The following is a 27,237-nucleotide window of genomic DNA, read 5'->3' as shown; positions in this document are numbered from 1 at the left end:
AGCCACAGTGCCTGGCAAATTTTATAATTTAACATGGTAAGCTAACCTTTTAATAGTCCATCATTATGACATTTATAAAGAGCTATATTCTTAAGATTCCACTGGGAACAGATAGATTTGTTGTTAGAAGATTTTTTTAATCTATCTTTAATTGTTAAGCTGCTAGAGTCTTTCAGAACATAGAAGTCATTTAGAATTTTCAGTACAAGGTACAAAGAGTCTTTAGGGCTGTTAAAGAGAAAAAAATAATTTTCAGCACACAGTATAGTTTCAGAAGAAAAATGAGGAGTAAAAATAGTTTCCCAACTCAGTCATTTTTGAAATGGATAATTTATTCTTCATTATCCCCAAAAGAGAGGAAGAAGAGAGAAATAGCATACTTGGCTCCCCTAGCAGATATCATTCATAGTTCAATAATCATAATGATTATTGGATCCTCCATAAAGTCCTTTTAATAATGTTATGATACATCTGAATTTTATTAATTTGCTTTGTAATTTAAGAAAGAAAAATATAATGATTTTATAATTATTCAATTTAATGACTTGACTAAATTTCCAATTCTAAACCTTTCATCCCTCCTATAAAAATCAAGCAATCTATGTGAATTAATGCACCTTCTATCTGGCAAATATCATGTAACCCTTTTACTAATTACAATAAAAAAAATTAAAAAAAAATCAAGCAATCCACTTTGAGATTTGCCTGTAATCATTAGAACAGAAAGTTTCATGACTGCCATCTACTGGTAAAAGGGTAACAATTTATTTTTAAAGTTTTTCATTTTCTCCGAACTGCCCAAATTTTAGGAGCTTCTTTATTTTTCATTAAAATGTACTGAGTGCTGAATAATAGGAAATTAGCATTTTATATGTTTAAGCTATGAGTTTTACAGGAATAAATCAAGATGTGAGGTTCCTTTTGGCAATTTAATACTATCCTAGCATTATTAAAAGAAGTGACATGGATGAGTTATAGTGCTTCAAATTAAATTTCATCACTTTTACAAATGTGGACTGTTCAAACTGATAACTAAATGAACAGTTACTGTAAGAAATTTAGTCAAATTATATAAAGTTCATACTATAAAAATAGTCTCAGTGGGAGAAATGCCATTATTTTTACTTTTGCAGATAAAGAATTATGAAAAGAAGGATGCCATCAGCACATAAAATGTACATGGGAAGAAGGAAGCAGAATTTTTCAACAGCATATTACTTGAAAGTGAATATTTACATATTCACCTTTGCATGTTGCAGGCACATAGCAGTTTGTAACTAATGCAGCATACCTGGCTTAAAATGTGGTAAAGAATGAACTCCAGGCCATGTGTCTTCATTTGGTGTTCCAAGAACCTAGTGGAGAGGAAACAGATGTATTATTTCCAAAGCTCTCAAAATTCTCCAGTGTAGAAAACATACACATCATATTATAAAACTCTAGATTTCTTTTTTCCCATTATCATGTGCCAGGGTTTTTGTTTTAATGAAAACAAATCCAGCTAAAGAACCACCCAAGATGAATCTCTGTTCTAACAAATGGGGCCAAATGTGACAAATTAAACATGCTATTAAAAAAAATCAAGTCTATACTTAATAAGTAAACTAAGGAATCACATGTCGGGTAGGATGTCATCTTCATGGAAATGAGCAAAGGATGTGTGTCCCTCATGACACTTTCATGAGTTTTGTCCATCACATGTCATTATTTGTCAATTCTAAGACTTCTGTCATCTCTTCCCCACGTCTTCTGAACATTGTATTATCTACAAGCAGCAATAGCTATAGCTTAGAATGCTTAAGCTCATTACCATTAAAACACTTAACTAGGTTATTTTATTTGTCATTTCCTTTTGATAAACAACTGTTCTTCCCATTCTTTCACTTTTTTCTATTCCTACCTCCAGCTTCTTTTGCCACCTACATTTGTATCATCACAATGTCTGATCCCCTGAAAGGATTTCAAGGGCAATTCCAGCTTATATGAAACTGCGAACACTGACTCTTTAGTGCCCCAACCTATTATTTCTCTTATACTCAATGACCAGTGACAGAATAGCAGTGGTTAAGGGTTAAGAGACTGGACTGTAAATGTATCCTTAGGTACATGTCCTTGTTCCCCTACTCTCTAGCCATGTAGCCTTGGGGAAGGCAAGGACATTGCAGAGGTCCTCATTTTGTAAACTGAGTGATAAAAGGGCTTGCCTCATTCTGCACGCATAACATTATCTGCCACAAAGCAAAGACTATGATAGTATTCAACATTATTCCAAGTACACACATGCTGGAGCCAGCCGACAGCGAATGGGGATTCTTGACTGTGGGAGTGAAGACTGGGAAAAGAAACAGACAAGAAAAAGATGGGGTCGGGAGGACTACAGCCTAAGTCAGCAGCCCAAGACTCCAACCTAAGGTGAGCTTAAGACTATAGCTTAAGGCTGTGAGCTTAAGACTGTAGTGCTGTTTATTTCAAGTTCCAACCTTAAATACTTTTCTTAAAACCAGGAAACTGCCAGGGGTTACATTGGTACAAAACAGCAATCAAGTCTCAAATAGGTTAAATGAGAACCGATTGACATAGCCCAAAGTCATCATGATAATAGCTTACTTCCTTGTGTACTCAATTGTGCAGGTCCAAGATCACTGACCCCATACTTGGTCCCCAACACCCACAGAAATCCGGGTCAGATCAGGAAGACAGATCCACAAGGGAGAATGCATAGCACCACTTTTTCCAGAGGCTTCCTCCCCAAGGAAGTCAGATGCTGTCATTCCAACAATGACAAACAGCAGCTTACAGACGGCAAGGGATCCAGCTGGAGAAAGGGAAAGGAGTGGGAAAAGGGCTGGCTTTTATGGGAGAAAGTGAGGCATAGGCTATCTTCATTGCCACTAAGCAATGAAGCAGCATAGGTTTCTTATTATTTGCACATGGACTTACTGCAAGGTGGGGTGGAAGTAGGACGTCAAAGGGGGACACAGAATACACTTTACTCCCTGCTGCCTGCTCCTCCCCTTCAGTGAGTCAGGGTCAAATTATGCATTGATGTGTCCCCCGAAACACCTAATCAGCACAGAAGAGAATACCATTCTTCTTTGAATTCACAATTGGTAAATTTTATAAACACAGATTATTATTTGCATTATCGAGTTGATGTGCATAAACAGAATCATAAAAATAATAGGCTGGGTGGAGAGGGGCCCAACAAGGAGACAAGGCCAGAGGAGTGAACAGAGGTATTGTCTGTCACAAAAACAATTATGAGGACCAGGCATTTGGCCTAGTGGTAGAGTGCTGGCCTAGCAAGCACAAAGCCTTAGGTTCAATTCCTTGGTAACACATACACAGAGAAGGCCGGAAATGGTGCTGTGGCTCAAGTAGCAGTGTTAGCCTTAAGCAAAAAAGTGTCTAAGGGCAGTGCCTAGACCCTCAGATGAAGTCCCAGGACTGGCAAAATATCCCTGCAAAAGGCACTCTCAACTTTATTTTCAAAAAGTGTGACTCTTTCTTTCCAGAAATCAAATTTGCAGGTGGCATGTAGCTTCTCTGGCTGTGTTCCTTCTGGATTTCAGGCTGGCTGGGTTTCGCACAAAGGTCAAATGAGTTCAAGCACACTCAATCTTTAACAAGGGAGAAGTGTCCAATGAAAATCACAATTTGAACTCAGCCAGAGCATCACATAGGAAACAGACTCTCAGAAAGTTTCATATTCAAAAATCCAGCTGTAACCTGAACTCTGTTCTCTTGCTTTAAGTAAGAATGTAATCGTTACCTCATCTTTGTTTCTACACTGCCAGTGGTAACCAAACTTATTCCTAAACATAGACATTATGTCTACGTCTCATCTACGTCTAGTGTTTTGTGTCAAGGTTATTACAACTATTGTGGCCAGCTCACAAGATTTATCAAGAGGGAGGAATCAAGGCTTCAAGCTCAGAATCCTGGGTAGGCAGCAACAACAAGTTTAAATTATGCCTATTGATTTTCATTGATTTTATTTTTACTCTTCTATGTATGGCAATTTATAAACAACTTCTGCTTTCAGGGCCAGGAGTTTGGCCTAGTGGTAGAGTGCTTGTCTAGCATGCACAAAGACCCGGGTTCGATTCCTTGGTACCACATACATAGAAAAAAGCTGGAAGTGGTGCTGAGGCTCAAGTGGTAGAGCTTTAATCTTGAGAAAGTCGAAGGACAGTGCTCAGGTCCTGAGCTAAAGCCCAAGACTGGCAAAAAAACCCCAAAAAACAAAAAAACCCAAAACCAAAAATAAAAAAAACACCAAAAAACTCAATAAAAAATAATATTCCCCAGTGGCTTTTTTTAAAAACAAACTTGATCTAGTAATACTGTGAATAAAACCCGGCACTGGTTCTATGGCTGCTCATTGTTCCTATACCTCCTTTCACCTCACTGTCTGGGTTGGGCCTATCCCCCGCCTTCCCTAATCTCTTCCCTGGATGCTTGGTTGATACGATCTTCCAGTGCCTTGAATTTGTCCACCCAGAGCGTTTACACACACAGTTTGGAGCCTGGACATCTGTGCTCTCTCCACCTAATTAGCTGCTAATTAATTTTTCAGCGTGGAGTTGAAATGCTACTGTCTCCGTTCAAGCTCCCATGACCCACACACTAGGGGAGCTCTATAACATGCACTTTTGTGAACCCTAGGACTTCTTCATTCTAACCATCCAGTGCAATTTTCACATTTATTTCTGTAAGAATGAAATGTTTGTTCCCTGAACTCAGTGGGCTTTCATTGCTTCATTTTGTTTACTTTCTGCAAACTCTGTGTATCAAAATATGTGGCATAAAGCAGATACATACTTAAATATTCTTTGTATGAACCATATAAACTGTAATGTTCCTGCTGGAGAATGGAAAGAAAATAAAAGATGGTATGAAAGACTTCATTAACTCAAGTCATGCTTCACTTTTCTAAATATAGAGGCAAGGCCTCTAATGCCAAAGTCTGCTTTCCCTTCCGCTTCACTGTGCTTCTCCCCAAAAAGCAAGAATGCATATTCATATTTTCCAGGAGCCAGGCAGGCAGCCATGGAGGGAAAGGACTTCGGCCTGAAGAATGCTGGCTTGGGTGAGTGTGCTCCAAGCCCTGTCCACAGAGAGTAGCGACCACACAGAGCAGATGAGCCCAAATGTCCAGCATGTCTAATAAAGCTGAAACATAGCGGATGCTGGCAGCAATGAACACGATGTGAAGACAGCAGGTTGAATAAGGAAACCTGTGGTTTTTAGTTAAATCTAAATTCCAGCAGACTGTCAGTGGAAATCAAAGGCTAATTAATGCCCAGCAGTTTCTGAGGATAGGGAGTCTCTAGGTTTGGTCCAAGGCATTAACCTTTAAGTTTCTGGTAATATTGCTATACAGCAATAAATAGTGAACATGGGTCAAATAACTGAGTCATATCGTATACTAGCAGAGAACACCTGAATTGTTGTGCCAGTAGTAGGCACCACATGTCAAGAGAGACCAAGTAGTTAAGGCAGCCTTGTAGGGAAGGCACTCAGAAAAGCCAGGGTATGGGGCACCCAGGCTGGGTGGATATGTTCACATTTATTGAGAAAAGAGTATTTTAGGACATCACTTCCCCTAGATATCCACTAGAGGAGGCTGACTTAACACTGTGCTCAGTCAGAGAAAAGCCAGGAGCAATGAGGTTAGATACTACCATACCACAGATGGAGGCATTTTAATAATGAGAGCTAAGCAAAACCCTAAGATTATGTTAATGAAGTTTAAGCAGAGTTAAGGGTAGATAAGACTGCAATGTATTTTCACTGCAAGAGAATATGGAGCAAATTTCACCCCTAGAAACTCAATAGTGACATGCACACACAAAACTATAACTCAGATATAAGGTCATACACAAAAGTCCACTTTTGATTTTGTTATAAATACAACTTAAGATGAAGGCAGGCAGATGTGAGTTGGTAAAAGATGATTAATGAAAGGTAGAGAAGGTAGATATGAAAGATTTTCTTCCTCGGTTTTTCATCAAAGTAATAACAATGCTCATTACTTTGTAGGAAACCAGCATGAATCATATGGACACTATTACTGTATTTTTAGTAAGTGACATAAGCAAGATGTGAATGTGCACACACATATGTACAGGTCTTTGCGTGCTTAGAATAGTCACATTTTTCAATAATATACAGGGTGGATGTTGGGGGGAAAAAACCTTTTAAAATGCTTTAATTAATTACAGGTTATGCTGTATAGAGCAGCAGAGCCCTTAAGGTTCTGTAGACCAGTGAGTGCTACCTAGAAAAGGCCAGCAGAGGGAGTCATGAGACTGCAGAAAAGTAAGCTACCAGTGGTTCTCAGAGGCTCCAATAATTTAATTTGCTGCTCAGCTGAATTTACTGGGTTGAGAGCAGTATTTTTCAAATATTATGCAGTGTTTTCAAAAGAGCCAAGGTTTAGGTGAGAAGTAATCCAAAGGACAAGTTTCAGAATTTCATTTAATGTGAATTCAATTTACCTGCTAGGAAGATGAATGTCCAATTTAATGGTGCTGGGTGCACTTTGAAATAATTTAGGGTCATGAAAGATAATCATTGCAAATAGTAATGACATGACTACTACTACGAAAGAGGAGGATGAAGAAGAAGAGAAGGAAGAGGAGGAGGAGAAGGAAATAAAGGAAGAGGAAAAGGAGGAGAAGGACAAGAGGACAAGAGGAGAAGGAGAACAAAAGAACAGAAGGAGGAGAAAGAGGAAAAGAAGCTAGGAAATGACTGAATCACCCTGCAGATTCAGGAGCAGAGGGATAGTGTGGAATCTTTTAAATTCTCATGTGAGTCTGTCAGCCAGGATCTGTATCCCAGTCTAACTAGGGCCATCTCTAGGCAATGTAGAAAATGGACAGATTTGTATTTAAGTTTCTTTCTTAAACCCAGAGGACTTTGAGGGACTTGCAGTAGGTAACAGAAGAAGCAGTTGACCATTTGAGCAATTAAAGCGGAACAAAAAAGTAACTCTAGGATTCATTCTAGAAACTGCTCTTAAGTTTGTGTTAACTGAAGAATTCTACAATAAGAGCAGCTCATTTTAAAATGATTTTCCTTGTTCCAGTTTCCATTCCTTTCCATTTCCCTTCTCTCCTGTAGCTCCCATTCCCTGGCTGCTTAAACCCTGACTCCCTCTCATCGATTTCACTCTCATCTCAACGACTTCCCTTTCCAGGCTGAGTGGTTATTGTGACAGGGCCTCAACTGTCGATCCCCAACTGTGCGCTGTGGGAGCTGAGATGAGGAAATGTACTTGTGCGCCTGGCAGCCTGAGGGGAGGGGAGATGCTGCCAAGCCAGCCCTGAGCCAGACTCATTCATTGCCTGCCAAAGGGAGATAAGGAACAGAAAGAGGGACCTGTAGGCAGAAGACTAGTTGCTAGCTGTCCTACTCCAAGCCTGGTCCTTCAGCTAGAAGCATGGTGCTCAAACTCTGCCAGATCCCAAGCTTCTAGCTTGAGGAGCTTCAGTTCAGCAAGACCCAACTAATATCTGGTTTACCCCCTGATGTCTTTGAGACTAATTAAAATCTTGACACGCATATTTATGTTATATATGACACATGTAATGCATATGTGTGACATATATGATATGTCACATATCACATATAAACATGTCAAAACTGGCCATTATCTTTAGAATAAAAGCAGTTTTCTTACTACTCTTTGTATACTGATTATCAGTCAATGCAAAAAGCCCCGTGTATTTTCAACATTTAATTTTACTGTTGATTTTGATTATATTATTATGTCAAAGGTTTCAAATGTCTCAGAAACAGTTATAAAATTCACACTACAAAACATCATTATGCTCAAGTCTGTTTGAAACCCCTTTTCCATGTGCATGTATTAGTCTCTTGCATCTGTCACAGCAACACAAACCTGGTGGCTGCAAACAAGAGGAGTTTATTCTCCCTGGACTGAGAGCCAGAAGTTCACTATTAATTGCAATGGGCTAAAACCAAGATGTCAGGAGGCCGTGCTCTTTTGGAGACCCAGAAGGGAATGAAGGACTTCTCACTCTTAGCTTCCGGTATCACTGCTATTCTCTGGTACACAACCACATCAGGCCAGTTTTTGGCTTTGGTTTCACAGTTCCATTTCTTTTGCTTCAAATCTCCATCTGACTCTTAGTAAGGTCACATATCATTAAATTTATGGCCTACCTGCATGGAGATAGATAACCTGTCCAACTTTCCATTTGCCAAGATTCTTTTTTTCCAAGTGAACTTAAGGTTCTAGGTGTTAAAGGTTCCATTCATATGTAGGCATCTACTATTTTGTTTATTAAAGATCAAAATCACCTCCTATAAGATCTTATTTATAAATAACATATAAGAGGGATGCTTTGAAAAGGCTGTGGAAATGTGTACTGCAGCAATGACTGCACATAGTTGCTTTACTATTTGCAAATTTTACAGAAGGATTTCATGAGCTCATAAAATTGTACAATAAACACAAGTACAAGGTGGGGACCTGCTAGGCCCTCTAGACAGGAATAAAATCAGGACACAACTGGACTTATAATCCCTTCTCTGTGTCCCTCCCACCTCAGCAAGTAGATGTGTATGGTGACACAGCATTAGTGAAAGTTGAATTCATTCCAGATGACTTATACAGCAGATTATATATTCAAAACCTGCAAAGACTAGACCAGCAAGTTGAAGTTGAGTGGTACAGTATCCCCTGATAAGTGACTCCCCACCCCCAGCCATTGCTGCTGTGCTTCTGCTGACCTCCTACACACCCTAAGTTTCCAAAGCTGAAGAACAACATGCCCGTATGACTACTTCCAATGAAAAACCAACTTTACGACTTATTTTTACTTGACTCTGGCCAGTGCAATAGGAATGTCTATTTGTAAACCATGGAGAAAGGAATATATCTATTTTTTCTTTGTTCCTGATAAGCAGAATTTCATTTCTGTGAACTTAGTAAGCACTCATGAGCCATCATCCTGGAGAAGGGCTATGGATTGCCTGAGGTAAGCTGAAGCAAGCTCTGGAAGTAAGCTCCACTTTAAAATTTGCTTTTCCTTTTTATGTAACTCTGTTGTTCTTACACAGATTATATAACATTTTATCTTATTTAAAAACCTGTATGCAGGATACAGTGTTATAGCTAACCCTTGGAGATGTTTCTTTCACTTCACTCTATCTTGTGAAGATTAATTTAGACTCCTGTGTAAATACCAGGAGAATGGAATACTGCTCACTCATTCCCTTGCAGATGGACATTTTATTGTTCATCGGTTTCTGCACACAAAAAAAATGCTACGCAAGAATGGCAAGTTGAAGGCTCAGCAACAATATTACCAGCTTGTCAGTCCATCATATCAAAACACAAAAAATAAAAAACAGATACCTAAAATGGACTTGTGGGGAGAAGTAGGAGACACAAAATATATTTCCCTTGTACTGAGAACCTGCAGCATTGTGCAGAGTTTGTTTAAGGTATATTGTTTGTTTTATCACCTTTGATAATTACCTTTGTGAAGGCCTCATCCCTTAACTCTTAATAAGCTCTGTCCAAACTATTACAATGCAAGGTATATTAAAATTTGGTGTATTTATCTGCATTCAAGTGAGAAAAAGTCCCTTGGTAGAAGCACAGAAGACTGCTGAATTCATAGTAAACCAAAAAGAACAGCATAGATGCCCTATTCTAGTCAGGGGCATTTGCAAAGAAAACAACTTACAATAAAAATGCATCCACCAAGAACATCACAAGGGCTTTGTGGCAGCAGCCCAGGGGGCAGGACAGAGGTTCCTGTCTCTCTTTCCCAAGTTTTAACCTGGGGCAGGAACTCCAGCCAGGAGGAGGAACACATCATCTGAAACTAAATGAGATGGTGGGATGAAGGCTAAGCCAAGAATAGAAAGTGAGTAGACCACAAATGTAGTGGAAGGAGCCACAGCCAAAGGTTGGCAGTTTTCTCTGTGTGTTTAAAACCCGGTTGATAGCAATCAATTGCAAGTTGAAGCACGGTGCCTGCCCACAGACATGCCCATCAGGTGAGGGGGGAGATCCCTCCTCTGTGCTCTTGTATCTGCAGTGGAGAGAGGTGTGGGACTGTAGAGCAGAGAGAGCTCCACAGACATGCCAGAAGCAAGGGGTGGTTGCTATACAGAAGTATGTAGGTCAAGAAAAGAAAATCCATACATTTACCTGTTATAAAAAAAAGATGCCATTTTTAGATCTCTCAATAGAGGTGTGCAGAAATGTGTAAGTTACACCTGATAAATGAGTGAACTGACAGAATATATGTTGAAATTTAGGTTAAAACATTTTAACAAGAAAGTACTGAGCTGGGAATATTGTATTAGAACCTTTGCAACTACAGACGTACATATATTACTTAGATATAAACAAGTTTGCCATGTGTATATTATCTGTTTTTTCTCTTATTTATAAAAAAGTTATCTAACTGTAACCCCTGTGTGCATCACCTTTATGATAACAATTAAAATAAAAAAATAAAAAAGTTATTCAGAACTAAATTTTTTGCCAAGACTGTGCTAGGATACAACTTTGGGGAAAGGCAACCTCTGGCAAAGGGAGTTACTCACCAGTAGGGCCAGCAAACCTAATTCTGGTCAAGGGCTGACCTCCTCCCCTACCCCCATGCGCTCTCTTGGCAAATGTCAAGGCAATCTTTACAAACGGGCTATGAGTTCCTGATAGCATTGGCGGGGCAGCGGTTGCTACTCATAAACCTAGTTATTGGGAGTGAAGATGAGGCTTTCTCTCCAAAAGTTATGGGTGCGTTTGTGGTGACATTGGGATACTCTGTATAACCCCAGGCACATGGAGAGAGCTGAACTGCCACATCGAGGTGGGGGTTCATCACCAACGTCACTGCCGCTACAGTGTTACCAGAGTCACGGGCAGGCTGTAACTTTCAGTGGCGGCTCTTCTTTGTTTTAAATATGTTATTTAGCTTCTTTAGTACCAGCCTAGATCAGTGTCAGATGATTAATTTCACATTATATATACATATGTATATGTATACGTGGTACATTCAGATGTATATCTGATATGTATATATGTGTACCAAGGAAATCAAGGAAATATAAGTGAGAACCCCTCACTTTTTCTCACTTGAATGCAGATAAATACACCAAATTTTAATATACCTTGCATTGTAATAGTTTGGACAGAGCTTATTAAGAGTTAAGGGATGAGGCCTTCACAAAGGTAATTATCAAAGGTGATAAAACAAACAATATACCTTAAACAAACTCTGCACAATGCTGCAGGTTCTCAGTACAAGGTAGATTGAAACTTGATTTGGACAGGCCATAAATAATCTGAGGCATGATAGGAAAGGCAGTCATATTTTATTCAAAGCTCTTATTACAGATTCATCATCATCATTGCCGTCATTCTCATCTTCATTATGACATCATCATCATTGACAGCCCAATCCCTTTACAGGCTCACTTTCTGTCCACAGCAACCTGTCTGGCAGTGGCGCATGCTTATTATACTTGGCCAGGGACCCACATATGTCCTCAAGGTTCCCTAATGTAGCAGATTCCCTAACGACTCAGAGATATAAGAAGATGCTGAACCAGGCCCTATCACAGTCCCTGGGAAATGCAGGCCAGAAGCTCTCTGGAAGTTATGGTGAGGGAGCTTGACTTAGGTCATTTTCCCTTCACTCTGGTGTATGTAGAGATATATAAATAGTGTCTGAAATGGACCAAGGGTCACACAGCTAGCAGTAACTGGCAGTGGAAGAGAGAAAGGATTATCTTTGAACTCTAAGGATATTCCCATTATATTACACCATAAAATAATTTAAATACATTGACCTTTGACAGATAATTTTACCCTCATATGAAAGATGAAATGGAGATCAAAGACACTGAGTTAAATTAGGGGTAGTTCTTCTGTAGGACCATCCTATCATTTCTTGAAGAGCCATTTTCACTCTGGATTATGAATGCATCACAAGGCATCACCAATGGCTGGCTATTTGCAGTAAAGAGCTAGGTCCCCTCAAGTTAGGAGCTCAACAGTGGGAGGCATGAGCTTCTCCACTGAGCTGCAGCAGCTGCTAGTCCTCTGATCTCTGCAGAAGGCAGTGTGGTCATCCCTGTCCCCACTTTCTCCTCCCCCACTGCGTGGTATTGGGGGGAGGAGGAAGCCTTGCCCAACACATGTCAATAAGCAAGATCAGGGTAGACCAACCAAGGCACAGTGGCTTCTGATGATCAGGGTCACTGCAAAGCCAACTCCTCAGTCTACTTGAACCACTGCCTAAATTTTAAAAAGTTCCATGCTTCCCCTTCCTCTCTCCCTCTTTACCTCCCTTTCTTCCTTCCTCCTTTCCTCTCCTTCTTCGCTCCTGGGTCCGGACCCAGGGTACTATCTGTGAGCTTTTCTGTTCAAGGCTAATGTTCTACCACTTGAGTCACAATTCTACTTCTTGCATTTGGCAGTTAATTGGAGATAAGAGTCTAAATGGCCTTTCCTGCCCAGGCTGGCTTTGAACTGTAACCCTCAGATCTCAGGCACCTAAGTAATTAGGTGTGAGCTACCAGTGGCACCCAGCTTTGTCTTTTATTTATTTTTTAAATGATTAGAATAGGCTCATAATGTAATTAGTTGAGGAACAGAGATGGATGTGTAGGGGGGAGGGTTTTCAGAAGATATTTGGTGACAACCTTCTGGTTACCTAAGAGTTCTTAGGAGTCATTCTTACACCATATATAACATTAAATTAAAAAAACCCCAAAACCATGCTGTTCTCATTTTCCTACAGAATTATAGAGAAAGAGCACTGGCAGCTAGTACAGATTCTTATTTTCACATGGTTGATGCAACCTCAGATCACACCAAAATCCACAAATAGAGACACTGAGGTTTGCCTGCCTCTATTAGCCATGTCACAAGTAGTCATATGACCAAGGTCATCCATAGTTTCTCTAAAATACTAGCCTGTCTCCAAGAAACCATATTCTTTTATTTTCTCATTCCATATACCATGGTTGCACAAAATCTAAGTCACAAAATCCTCTGGCTGCTCTTGAATTTATTCATTGTATAGAATGTTCACCTCCCACTTGAACTGACAAGTGAGGTTTCTCTAAGATGCCTTGTAAAATTTACACTTCTATCTTTGGACAATTACCTGGTAGAACGCTATCTCTATCTCCAAGGGCCATTCATGTTGGCTTTATAACACGTCTGACTGCAATCCAGTACATAGCAATCAGACCTTGTTCTCATGTACAGTAGGAGCCAGTACTCCATATTAGCATGCTCTATGTAACAATTCATTACTTCATTAGGAGAAAAGAGCTCTGCACACTCCCATGTCTAGCCAAAAAGGCCTCCTATATTTAAGTTAATGCCTGTGGAAAGCAGGCAATCAAGCAAACAACCTACAGATATGTCCCCAGTTCCTGAACAACTCAACATTATTTGCATTTTGGGCTAAGCTGAATGTGTTCAAGTGAGGGGTAGAAAGCTTGTATTTGGGTACTAAAAAAATGTCAGTGTGGCCTTGCATGTCAGGTTAAGTGTTAGGTGCTTACAGGCTGTTACTAACCCAGGGACAGCTGTTAGGGAGTGCGCTAGTAAAGTCCAAGTACCACACCACTTCATCCAGTCCTTACGATAGTGCTTCAGGTAGGCCCAGTTTTCCCACGTTACAGATGAAGAGACTGAGGTTTAACGAAGTATAGACAACTGTAAGAGGTAGGGTTCACTAGTAGTCACCGTTATTGGGGTGTAAACAAGTACAAACATATAAAAGTAGAAACACCATGTGACATCTCAGTTTTGGGCGTGCATCAAAAGAACTTGAAATTGGTATTTCAAATAGATATCTTCCTGGTATGTCCACTGAAGCACCATTCAAAATAGCCGAGATAAGGAAATAACCTAAGTGTCCGTCAAGAGCTGACTGGGAAAGCAAATGAAACAGGGCTGTAGGTATATTTTACTAGCAGAGTGAGTGCCTACCACACATAAGGCTCTCAGATTAATTACCAGAATTCCCCTTATAACTACCAAAAGACGGTTGTATACAGTGAAATGTAATTCATCTTTTCAAAAAGGAAGGAAGTTTTATAATTGTACAGCATGGGTCAACTTATACTAAGTAATAAGCAGACAGGGAAAACCAAATACCTAGAATCTAAACCAACTGAACTCAGAGGTAGAGAGCGAAGTGGTTGTCACTGAAGGGGAGTGGCTGCGGAAAATGTAGAGAGATTGGTCAGAGGGAAGAGTTGCCATTACTAATGTAGGAATAAGGTAAGTATTTAAGGTTATGGTTATGTTAATAATCAATAATCCCACATTGTATACATGCATCATAATATCACTGCACAGCCCAAATGATATCAATTCCAACCTGTAAAATAATACTCTTTAATATGACACTGTTTCTAAGCACAAAGGCTCAGTTTGTATTCTTCCTTCTAGGATGCAACTGACTAACTCAACAGATACACACTGGAGGCATCCATGGTGAAGGGATAATCCTAGCAAACTCATGATTTCTTCTTCAGCCCTGAAAACTTCTCTGTGTGAAGTTCCTCCACACAGTTCTCAGAGGGTTAAATGATCACCTCCCATACCACAAGAAAATCTATCAAATGAAATTAGCCAAGTTATTTTGCTTAGTGATTAAGAGAATAATGAACAGACATAAGTTGGGCTCTACAACTTAGACACATTTAATCATGGTAGCAGACCCTAAGGCAAGACTGTGGCTGCCCAAATCAAATCTATATGCACTAACTAAAAATGCCTTAAGTCCTTAAAGCTCATTTATCTTAGTAAACTTTTTATGTGTCAGTTTCTACACAAGTAAAGCAGGGAAGGGTAACAAAGACTACCTTGCTGGGTTCTTGGTAAAGAGTTGAAATAATACATATTAAGTATAAATGAAGTAAGAATAACATCAACAGCTAGTAAATGTTAGCTATATCATTACCACCACCATCACCACAACCCTTGTCATCATCATTACCACCACTACCACCACCACCACCACCATTTTAATTTGCTTCTTTGTGGCACACTTGATTTTTATGGGATATGGGATAATAAGACTTATTTCAGAGCACCGTGGGAGTTAATGAAACAACCGTGCCTAAAAACACTTGCATGGTAAACTTAGTTAGTGGAGGGGAGTGGTAGCAGTGGTGGTGGTGGTGGTTGTGGTGGTAGTGGTGGTGATGGTAGCAGCAGCAACAGAAATGATCCGTCTATTCTCCTGATGTGGACTTTTACAGAAACCTTTCTGCCTATCTAGAAATTCGGAGAAGCCCAGTTTCTTAACAAAATGATAAAGCTATTTAAAAATGCTTGCAAATCTAAAACCTATTCTGAGGAATCTATGTATCCATTTATAATCCCATCAGGATTACTGGAGTACTTAAGTCTATCTTGCCAAAAGTTACAAGAATCATTCTGGAAGATCTCCTGGGGGTGATGACATATCTTGCTGAAGCTAAGTGACTTGGCTTTATATGCTGAAGACCACTGCCCCTATCACCAGCGAAGGCCAAACTTAATCTTCTGGTACTAGAATAGAGAACACAGATTTATTGAGTAATAGAAACAAGCAATGCATTTATTATGAAGAAACGCCCCCAGTAAATTGCACATACTGATAAATGTCCCTGCCCTGATGCGAGCATTGTATTCAGTTGTACAATAGGTGGTGCTTTAATGTGAAAAGTACAACATTATGATGGACATTGTGCCCTTGGTAGCAGGGGAAAATCAATAAAAACCAAGTTCACACACTCCCAAACAAAAAAGCAGCCGTTAGGATATTTGAAAGATTCAGTCATTTCAGTAGATGAAAATGTATACTTCAAGAGCTTAAAATAGTGATGCCCCCAAGACCTCCTTCTCCCACTGATAAGGCCTTAGTCTTCAAAGCAACTACGGCAAGGGGCTCCAAAAGCCAAGGGAATGGAACCCAGGGACAGTGTCTCAGTCATGCGGGGAATATCCTCAAGAGGTGTTGATCTGTGCAGAAGGAGCTGACAGAGATTTTTAAAAGCACAATGGAAACAAACAAAAGCAGATTCATTCCGGTCATGCTCTTTCCCTCTTGACTACAGATGAAACTGTGTTGTTAATAAAAAATATGAAATGCATATCTGCATGTGTTCTTATAAGTCTATATTCAAATCTATATTTCCACACATTTTTGTGTAATCTCTGGGCATCTCTTAAAACCTAGTTAAATTATCACATGTTTGCTATGTTTGCTTGTTTCTGGGGAACAGAGGTAAAATGTATTTCACTGTTCATCATTTTTTTTAGTTTGAATGTATTACAATTATTCATGTTTTATTTACTTTAAAAATGAATGACCATATCTAAGTGTACTGGAGATATTTGGCTATGTCTACAGACATGGTTGCCGCAGCTGCTATTAAATAAAATACAATGCATAGGACGATGCCAAAACGAAGAATGACCTGGCTCTAAAGGTCAAAAACACTGCTGTTCAGATTCTTTCTCTAAATGATGGACCTTCTCAGAGAGAATGTAAACACACAATGTGGGAATTACCAACAACCTCTGGGGCTGCCTGTTGGCTTTCACTACTCCATACTGTATATCATCCAAAAAGGCAGAATGGAAGTGAGCCTGCACACTGTGTCACCCCAGCAGTTTCAGCCTGCTCCAGGAAAAACAGCTTTCATTAGCAGCTCTCAGTGGGCAGCAGTAACAGCAAGAACTGGACCCTTTATATCACCCTAAGGCATCTTACAGAAAAAACCACAGGCTCTCTTTTCATAAGCCTGTAGGGGTGGGAAAGGGAATCTAGAAGCTATACTATCCTCATTATTCATATTTAACATATTTGATTTAAATGCTAACCATACTTTCATATCTCAAACTTAGCACTGGCTTAATACTCAAATTATCATGGGCCAATGGCATCATCCAACAATCGAAATAGGACTCATAAGCTCAATTAGTTTAGAAGAGCCTTTGTTGAAAATAGATCTTCACCAAGCAGTATTTACATGTGATCACATTATTTTTATTTATTATTGCTCTCAGATTAGAATATGAGATTCGTGTCATAAAATGTTTGACTATTTTGTTCATTGTGTTATCATCACCTAGAACAACATCTGAGATTCAATAGGTTTTAATAAAAACAAAATTGTTGAATGTAAATATGAATATATGAATGTATATAGGAAGCACAGAAATTGCTCAAAGTATCTTGATAATTATTTTATTACTGATCTAAATCCTTCACCCTTTTGTATAGTTGTACCCTCTGCCATGAGAATATACTTCCTTCATGCAGATTTGATTTGCTTGGCCAACAGGATGGGACTGGAAGTAAACAAAAAGGGCAGTTTAATGTATGTGACTTAGGATGTGGAAAATGTAGAAGAAATTAGGGAAGAAAAGGCTCTGGTTCATCTTTTGGTCCAAAGAAGGTGACAATATAGAGTAAACTTAGACTCAACCTGTAGTTGATGAGCTGAGCTTGGATTAGCCAACTTTTACCCAGTGGAATAAATAATTCAAGCCACTGGGTTCTGAGGTGGACTGTGACAGCAGAATTATCAGGGAATTTTGTATTAACTTGGTATCTTACAGCACTAGTGTACTGGGGAAGAAAGCCCCAAATAGTAAAGGCAGGTTTAATGAATGTCTTGGAAGTCCTTTTCTTTGGCTATCAGATTCCTTTTAAGCATTAGTAGCTTGTAGGATAGAGCCTATCAAGGTTCCAAATGGTGTTACCATAAGAAAGCCAATGCACAAATAGAAAATCTATATTTCACAGGATGAAAGGGAGGTATGAAATATAGAGGCTCAATAATAGTCAAGAAAGCCCTGGGTGCTGCCTTGTTACCCATGCTAGTTGCCTAATTTCAAGAGCTGAAAATAATAAAGTGGGTTTGAATTTCTGTAACCTGGAGTCTCTGGCTATACTTTAAAATAGTATATTGGCAGATATAATTTTATTAAAATTGAAACTAGAACAAAGCCAGATCATTTTGTATAATATGCCTGAGATTAGATGCAGGACACTTAAGGTCATGAGAGAAATCCCTTGAGGCTTTTGTCTGGATGGAGTTGTCCACTCACAGAGGCCTGCCAGCCAGCAGAGAATCAGAGGATGATTCAAAGGGAGGCCAGCCCAGTACAGAGGCTGCTACACTGCTGTCAATGAGAACAGCAATATTCTTATTTATTGTGGTTGACTGCATGCCAGTCTCTCTCTGCCAAAACTCTTGTAATGAATTCAGTCACTGCAACAGGCCAAAGAACTTACTTACTTGTTTTCATGTTTTAAATTTTCATGTTCCTTATTTTCCCCCACTTGCTGCACTTTCCATGTTGACACTTAATCCCCAGAGAGATGTTATAAGTAGGTCATGGAGACGTGATTAAATTAAGAAAATGATGCCCTCTAGAATTGGATTAGAGGCCAGAGTTTGTCCCTTCTTCTGTGAGGAAGAGGCAGCTATCACACAATATGCGGAAACCTTGTTTCTAAAAAGTCTAACCTTGTTGTTAGACTTCTTATCCCAAATGATGAGAAACAAAGTTCTATTCTCTGTAAGCTATTGTGCTAACTTTGTTCTAGTAGAAACAACAAGCGATCTTATGTTCAGGATACAGGTAAAGATTAAAAGTGAACTACTGCATATAGGTAAATAGCTAGAAAACTGAAGAAAAGGAAACCGTAGAAATTTCTGGCACCAAGGCCCACATTTCTCAGAAAATCATATTGCTTTTCTGATTTCCAAGCCAATATGATTCCCTTTCACTTGTTTCTTCTCACCTCCTTTATACTGAAAGCTTCAGATTTATCCTGTCTACTCTCCATTAATGTCACAAATGAAACAATGAATCAACTTAGAAATGTCTCTATGCTTATTTTTCACACAAGTGACCATACTGTCTACTGTTTGCCAAGACAATCCTTGGCTGATGCAGAGCTAATCTATTTGATTTCATCCAACTTTTGGATTTGAATGAAATTAGTTAATAGAACCATCCTCTAGGTATAGAAAGAATCCAGAGGCTAGGAAGCATTTGCCTCCCGGTAGTTCTATAATTTAAAATGCCTTATTATCTGGGTACAGATTCATCCACTCACAAAACAAGACTGACAGTAGAATACATTGGTATCGGTATCAGCCCTTCCTACCAGACTTGTGTGAGTACAGAGCCCTTCCAAAGGCTCGGGCATGTCTATCATAAAGCATAACCATTTGCTTTAAGTATGTCAGGCATAAACACCTAGCAGGCATCTGAAGTGATCAATAATAGCAGGACACTGTCTGGAAGCCCAGCCTTCATGGAGCATCTTTGAGTATTCAGTGGAGGTAAAAGTGTACTCAAAGCTATCAGAAAGATTTGTTGTTGTTGTTGGACGTGGGTGGTCTCTCAGCTCTTCAGCTCAAGGCTACTTACTGCTCTACCACTTGAGCCACAGCACCACTTTTGGTTTTCTGGTGGTTAACTGGAGATAAGAGTCTCACAGACTTTCATGCCCAGGCTGGCTTAGAACTGCGATCCTCAAATCTCAGCCTCCCGAGTAGCTAGGATTACAGGCTTGAGCCATCATGCCCGGCTAAGATATCTGTTTAAAGATGTTGGTTTCCTATACAAAAGTGTTTAGCCTTTTACTTAAAAACAGGAAAATATCACAGATAAATAACAAAAAAATTGAACAAGATTTAATAAAAATATGTCAGCTAGCACAGGTACAGATGGAAATGTTACACCTCTCCCTGGTCATGGTCTCTCTCCATCTATTCAGCTGTTCTCTCTTCATCCCACTGAGGGCACTTAGACCTAGACGCTACTTAGCACTTTTTCTTTTATATATCTTGGAGAATATATATTGGAAAAAAAACAGTGGGAAATAAAAATCTTAGGTCAGTTTCTTTTGAAAGGTGGAATATATCTCACTAAGAAGTATTAACTTCAGAGAAAATAGATCTATGTCCTTAAACCATTTCTGCTCATTATGAATGGATTCCAGCAGAGAAAGGGAAGAAAGGGAACATCATTGCAGAACCATGAACAGACAAACACACTGCCTCATAGGAATTTTTGCCTTTCTCCTTGATGTAAAGGTTTTGGTTCTTCTTTCCTTTCCCTTTTTTACTGAATAGAAATAGTAGGCATATACACATTTGTGAGAGGTGTTAACAGAAGTCCCATCCAGGCTACCTTTGTGCCTCTGTAACACTGGTGGATGTGAACCAACTGTAGATAATGCTGTGTTTAGTTTTGTTTGAACGTTTAACAGAGGGTAACAAAAAAAATCACTCATTCCTCCTTTATCCCTCTAATAGAATCTGGTTTCAAAAACCTTAAAAGTTGCTAAGATGATAAACATGAAAGGTATGTGGAATATGTGGGAATGATATTTATTCAAATTCCTGACACTGCTGGCAATTTTGCTTTTGACTTGGACTACAAATCTCTCAAAAGCACTTTCTGAACAGCTGAGAGCAAAGGATGCTAGGTTGGGTCAGATGGAGAAGAGTTAGGGGAAGGGAGTGGGTGATTCACTTTCAACAGAAAGGGACCATCTCAGGGTGGGAAGAGGGGCTAAGACTGAGACCAAAACAATTACAGGGCAATCCATAAATAATATTATTTAATTGAAGGAAATATCTGTCTAAATGATCCTGGGACAATGGATATATAACTTTTTGTCAATACTCAAGGACATGTTTAAAACAGTCTGCCTTTAAATAGAAGGAATGCAAATTTCAGACTTTGAGTCTTGAGGGGCTGCCAGAAATAGACAAGTAAGAGGCATGTGTAAAGGGTGGTTGGTAGGAACATGACAGAGTATTAGGATTTTGACAGGAGAGAAAACATGTTACAGTCCAAACAGTCTCAGACCAAAACACAGAGAACTACTGGGTCCAGTCTATAGGCACTGTTCTGTGTGTAAGGACTCATGAGGACTTGGTATATGGCTGCTTGCCTCATGGGCAAGCTCTCTAGCTCCACACAGCATCCTGTAGCTTAACAGCAGCTGCGAGGGTTTATTCACTGATGGCTCATACAGATATCGCTCAGTTCAAAGTCAGCAGTTCAATTCTAGAAATCCAATGTTATGCGTGAAAACACTGACAGTCTACTTCACCTTAGTTTAAATGGTTTAAATAATTGAATGTGACATCAGATCCATTTTCCAAAATGTATTTTAATATATTATTCTCTTACTATTTAAGTCACTGTCATCTTAGGATGATTCTTAAAAATGTAACCAATGTTTTGTAACACATTCATACAGTTAAAGATTATATAAACATAGAACTGAGTCTTACCTATATTCTATGATGTAGCATATGAAAAACCAGTCATGTTCTACTATTGGAAGATTACATTTGCAATTACTGTGAGCAATGCTAGGTTAATATAGCAATGAAATAAGAGCAACCTATGTGATCTGAATTATATGCAAAGAGTTAATAAGCAAAGAAATATTTGCTAATTATGCTGAAGGCCTCACAGCATGGAAAAATCTAAAATACATGAATAAATCAGGGAAAATAGCACATTAAGAAAGATGTTATAAGCCAGGCGCAGTGTCTCACGCCTGTAATCCTAGCTACTCAGGAGGCCGACTGTGGTACTAAAGAACCTGAGACTCATTGAGCTGAAGAGCTCAGGGAAAGCACCCAGGTCCAGAGTTCAAGCCCCATCACACACACACACACACACACACACACACACACACACACACACACACACACAAGTACTATGGCTAAAACAAAGAATGTAAAAATAAAAATGAGCTTGGTAAGTATGACACTGAGTACAATAGGAAAGTAAGACAGACTTGGATAAAATGACATTAAAGTGTCAGAGCTCTTTCTAAGGCTAAATGAAAACAGGCAAAAGCACAAACAGACTAAAACAGTGAAATGACATATGCACAGAGCATTCTCTTTAGATACAGACAGCACCCTACAGTTAAATACAGTAAGTATCCAAATAAATATGGATGCTACTGGATAAGCACGTCAGGTTATTTTTGAGGAATTCAGGTTTTCATATAATAAGCAACTGATTAGATCATGGTCACTATAAACTGAAATGACTCTGCAGTTGCCCCAGTGCAGCTCTACAGATGCTTGGGCACATCCAGCTAGACAGGCTGGGTTATAGGCACTGGAATCTAAGGATGTTTATATTCCCAGGCATCTTACCTTTGTGGTATATACAGTCTATTTTAATACTTATAGCTCAACTCAAAGAAACCCTTGTTAGGAATAGTATACATAGCTTATTTTTATTGGTATCTAACGCAGTTTAGTGACAACCTCTGGCGAGGTTTAAGAATATTAGCTTATGGGTCGGGAGTTTGGCTAATGGTAGAGTGCTTGCCTAGCATTCATGAAGACCTGGGATTGATTCCTCAGTACCATATACATAGAAAAAAGTCAGAAATGGTGCTGTGGCTCAAGTGGTAGAGCACTGGCCGTGAGAAAGCCCAAGGACAGTGCTCAGGCCCTGGGCACTCAAGCCCCAGGACTGGCAAAAAAAAGAGTAATAGCTTATTTAATACTCAAAAAATCTCTACACATGAGTGATACTACTTTTTGGTCTTGTGGCAATATACATTCTCCTAATAAAGATGGGAGAAAAGTCACCATCAGTAAATGCTGTGGAATGGGTGACAAATGTTTTTCACTATTTAAAGAAAGTCTTGGAAAAAATATGGGCTAGACTATTCTATAAATGTGACTTTACATTTGGACTCCAAGAAAGAGACTCACAAAAGAATCTCATTTCTGTTCTGGATGTCTTTGGGCTTCAGCTATATCATTTCTATCATACAGTGTCATGTTTCAACATAGAAAATCATTACAATATAAACTTGAGAAAGCAAGGGAAGACAACTGATGGGCAGACTGATATAAAAGGAAAGTTTGTTTTGCAGTTAAATTCTGTTCCTGTATTTCCCAGTCCTGACTATAACATTCTTTATTAGGCACAGAAGTGTTAAAACTTTGTTTAGTTTCTAATATGTGGCTTCAAAAATTATTATCAGGTTATTTTAAAAAACTGAAGGTGATATCTGGTGAAATTAGCAGAAAGACAAAATATGTTATTTACTGTGATGTTTTAAGGTTTAATATCTTGACAACTAACAACACCTTAAACACCAGAAGAGTTTGGGTGAGATACTTGACACATCTGTAATTATAAAAGACAATAAAATTAGGTCACCCACTTTCCAGTTCAGTTTTACCTCTGAAGAGTTTCTTCACAGTCACAAGAGTAGTGCATTGGGAAGATTCTTTAGCATTTGCTCCTATACAAAGCTCATAAATCTCTTGAGATGAAAGTTTAATTACACGTTACCTCAAGTAATCCTGCTAAGTTTATGGCTATGACAGTCAGACACTAAAATTCTTCTACCTTGTAAGCTACCTTTGTTACTTCAAGGTAAATTAAGGAGGAGCAGCAGGAGAAAAACACCATGATAATTATGAGACTGCATGTTTTATGAAAATTTCCCTCCTTAATAACTTTGGCAAATTGCAAGGAACTTAATTTTTCAATCAGATTGCTCAAAACAGGGGGTGAAAATGGGGGGGGCAGGGGAATAAAAGTTCCATGCAGAAAGAACTTGGTCAGTTCCATTGATATTTAGACTATTTTTCTTAAGTCTTGACTCACTTTCTGAGTTTGCAGAATGTTGAGAGTTATAGAGTAAAACACAAAGAGGATTTAATAATTTGTATAAGAGAGGCAATGAAAAAATCCACTGCCATAAAACTGAGACTCAAAGCTGAGGGACAATGAAAAATAGATTGCTTTAGCCCTGATTGGTTTGAAGTGTCTCCCAATACAAACAAAGCAGAACTCCTAGTAAGCTGTCCCTGCACAAGGCACTGGGTTAGGAACCCTGAGTGAGGAAATTATGGTAACAAAGGAAGAAGGCAATGTGGATTTGTTTACTGTGCAAATCTAAGTCTGTGTTTAAGTACTTATGGTACTTGTCACTTCCACTTGGCTTTGATTGATCAGGTCAGTTAATATGTTATAAGGTTTTATATCTATGTTAATCCTTCCCTTCTGTCACCTCTTTATTCTTCCCCTTTCTTGTCCTCGTCCCTCTTCTCCCATTCCCTCCCTCCCTCCCTCCCTCCCTCCATATCTCTATCTCTCTCTCTCTCTCTCTCTCTCTCTCTCTCTCTCTCTCTCTCTCTCCCCCCCCATCTCTCCTTCCTTCCCTATGCCTCCCCCTTTCCTACTCCACCTCCCTCTTTTCTTCTCTAGCCCTCTCTTTCTTTCCAGAGACAATATTCACACACCCAACTTTCCAAGTTATTTCTGTTATTCAGTAGTACTGAGCAGAAGGTAAGCTTCTATTGTGTCATGAGTGCTCTTCTGATAACCTGAATAACTTGACCAGAGCATGGTGAAATTCTGAACACCCTGTTTAAAAATGTTTCTATAGACCGGCATTTCATACTTAGTCTCATGCTCTCAGAATTTACATATTTTTATCAGTTACAAACTACTCATTTACTTTCATATTGACTTATATAAGAATCAGTGTTCACTAACTGAGGAGTACTTATTGTTTATGTACATGCTAAATGCTAGGGAACCTAAAGAATACTCACAACTTCTGCTTCCAATTCAGATTAAGTAACAGACATTTGACCATCTGCTTGAAGCAACTGAAAGACCTACGAAAATATATAATGGCAGCTTTCAAAGATTTATAGAATAGGTAATGAAGGACAGTAATTCTTTAGAGCGAAAAATCAAAATAAAACAAAACCCCTCAAAACCAAAAATGAAATAAGGTCTATGATTACTCTTATTTACCATCTAAAGGAAATGAAAGGTGATGATGTAGAAAAAAAAATCAGAAAGGCTCTGATAATTCTCTTTGACCCATGGCTGGGAGTCAAGCAGTCAAAGCTGCTGTAATACTCAGGACAGACAATCCAAAAGGGGGAATCTACATCAAGAGACAATACTGATGTTCAGTGCAAAGTCCTCTATGACAGTACATGTGTGTAAGGCAAGGAAATGACATAATATTAGGAAAAGAACTATACAAACCTTTAGGAAGAATACTGTCCACGTTCAGACAATATATATTCCATAAGGCAATATAGGAGACTTCACAGTCCATAGTATCTGTGTCTATTACTTAGGAGGAGCTTGCTTCATTAGTATAGAAAGATTACTCTAAGCCGGCTCACACCTGTAATTGTACCTACACTCAGAAGGCTGAGATCTGATGATCGCAGTTCAAAGCCAGCCTGGGCACAAAAGTCCACGAGACTTTTATCTCCAATTAAGCAGCCAGAAAACTGGAAGTGGCGCTGTGGCTCAAGTGGTAGAGAGCTAGCCTTAAGCTGAAGAACTCAGGGACAGCACCCAGCCCCAGAGATAAGCTCCATGACTGACCCCCTCAAAAAAAAAAAAAGATTACTCTCAATAAAGCCCTCAAACAAGGCCAAAACGATGAAACTGCTTCATGAAACCTCAACACATCACAGAGCAAGCTGAAGATTATTTTGAGCAACATAAGAACATATAGAATCTAGCAAAAAGAACTATATATATATATATCATATATAAAATTATTAGGCATTTGAAGAACACAAATACAACCCATAATTTGAATAAAATACATAAAATCATTAAGAAATGACAGTTTGTACAAAAGGAGATTATTATACAGGTATTCCATATATTTAAAAGTGAGGAGATAAACTAAATATGTTAAGCAGAGATACACATAATTTTTTAATACAAACAAATATGAGATCAGCAACACCCAGAATGAAAATAACGAATTAGACACAGAAGAGACAAAGATTAAAGAACCTGGGGACAAAGCAATGTAGGACAAGGACAAGTAAAATGAAGAAAAGTAAAAAGGCAGGAGTGTCAGTGAATTGTATAACAACCAGTGGCTCAGCAGGCATGTAGCAGAAGTATTTGAAGAGCAGAAGAAACAGTGGGAGACAAAAAAAGTCTTCTGAATCAATGGCATAAATTTTCACCATTTGATGAAAATTGAAACGTAATATTCAACAAATTTACCAGAAGCTTGTGCACAAAAAACATGAGGGAAAGTATACCAGAGAGCACTATAAACAAAGTGCTAATGATGAACAGTTCAAAAGGATCCAAAAAAAGAAGATACAATGCATACTGAACACCACAAAGACGTACAATGGCAGATATTTTTCGGTCCAAGATGATATAGTTAACTCAATAAATGAAGAAAAAAATATATGTGAAGCTCCAACATCCATTACTAAATTAAAAAACACAACTACACTCTAAAAACTAGAAAACAAGGTCTCTTCTGTATATATATATATATATACACTATAGATATGCACTATATATAATATATAGTTCATTATACATACTGCATATACTATACAATATACTATATAATTTATTATATGGCATAAATATAGTATATAGTATATCTTATATATAATAATATATATTATATATCATATAAACTATGTATCTATTCTATATATATTATAGTACACACACATACACACACACACACACACACACACAAAGCTTTCAATTATCTCCAAACTGACATGTGTATTAAGCAAATACAAATGCCCAGCAGGCTATTTTGTTTTGTAGAAACTCAACAGCAGAGTCTAAAATTCATACAGCAACACAAAGGGTCTAAAATAAGTCAGATAACTTTGGAAATGTCCTTGTGTAAGCTGAATGACTTACGCAACTTAAGTTCAAGACCTTTTATATAGCCATGATCATCAAAATGAAATTACTTGAGTTAAGATGAATGAGCCTAGGAATATTTAGTCAAATGGTTATCAATAAAGTTGCAAGGGCAAATCAGTGGGAAAGGGATAGTTTTATTCAAATAGCACTGGAAGAAATAACTGCTGAAAATTAACTTTAATCTATTTTCGGCACCCAAACTGGCCTAAACTTAAAACAATAAAAGGTAGACATAGGATGGGTAAGTACTTAAAACTATAAAAATATATACCATAGTTATGTGATTTCATCAAAATTATGTCCTTTGGCAGCCAGGAGCATGGCTTTGTGGTAGAGTGCTTGCCTAATATGCACGAAGACTTGAATTTGATTCCTTGGTCCCACATACACAGAAAAAGTCAAAAGTGATGCTGCTGCTCAAGCGATAGAACACTAACCTTGAGAAAGCCCAAGGAAAAGTG

The 27,237-nt window shown here is 38.6% G+C and overlaps 1 protein-coding gene across 10 annotated transcripts in view; it reads right to left on the bottom strand.

The window, feature by feature from the left end:
• The window catches only part of Cdk14 (cyclin dependent kinase 14), a 468,058-nt gene that overhangs the window by 129,947 nt on the left and 310,874 nt on the right, over positions 1–27,237 (bottom strand). For all 10 annotated transcript variants that reach the window (XR_016535529.1, XR_016535528.1, XR_016535530.1 and 7 more), the window contains one exon: positions 1,292–1,355. Coding sequence is in view for 5 of the 10 variants with exons in the window: in XM_090333066.1 (XP_090189192.1) it covers positions 1,292–1,355 (64 nt within the window). In the remaining 5 variants the exon portion in view is untranslated. The remainder of the gene's footprint in view (positions 1–1,291; positions 1,356–27,237) is intronic.

The sequence above is a fragment of the Megascapheus bottae genome, chromosome 5, assembly GCF_031878675.1.
Source record: "Megascapheus bottae isolate mThoBot1 chromosome 5, mThoBot2.hap1, whole genome shotgun sequence".
NCBI lineage: Eukaryota > Metazoa > Chordata > Mammalia > Rodentia > Geomyidae > Megascapheus > Megascapheus bottae.
This window is presented reverse-complemented; position numbering and strand designations above follow the sequence as displayed.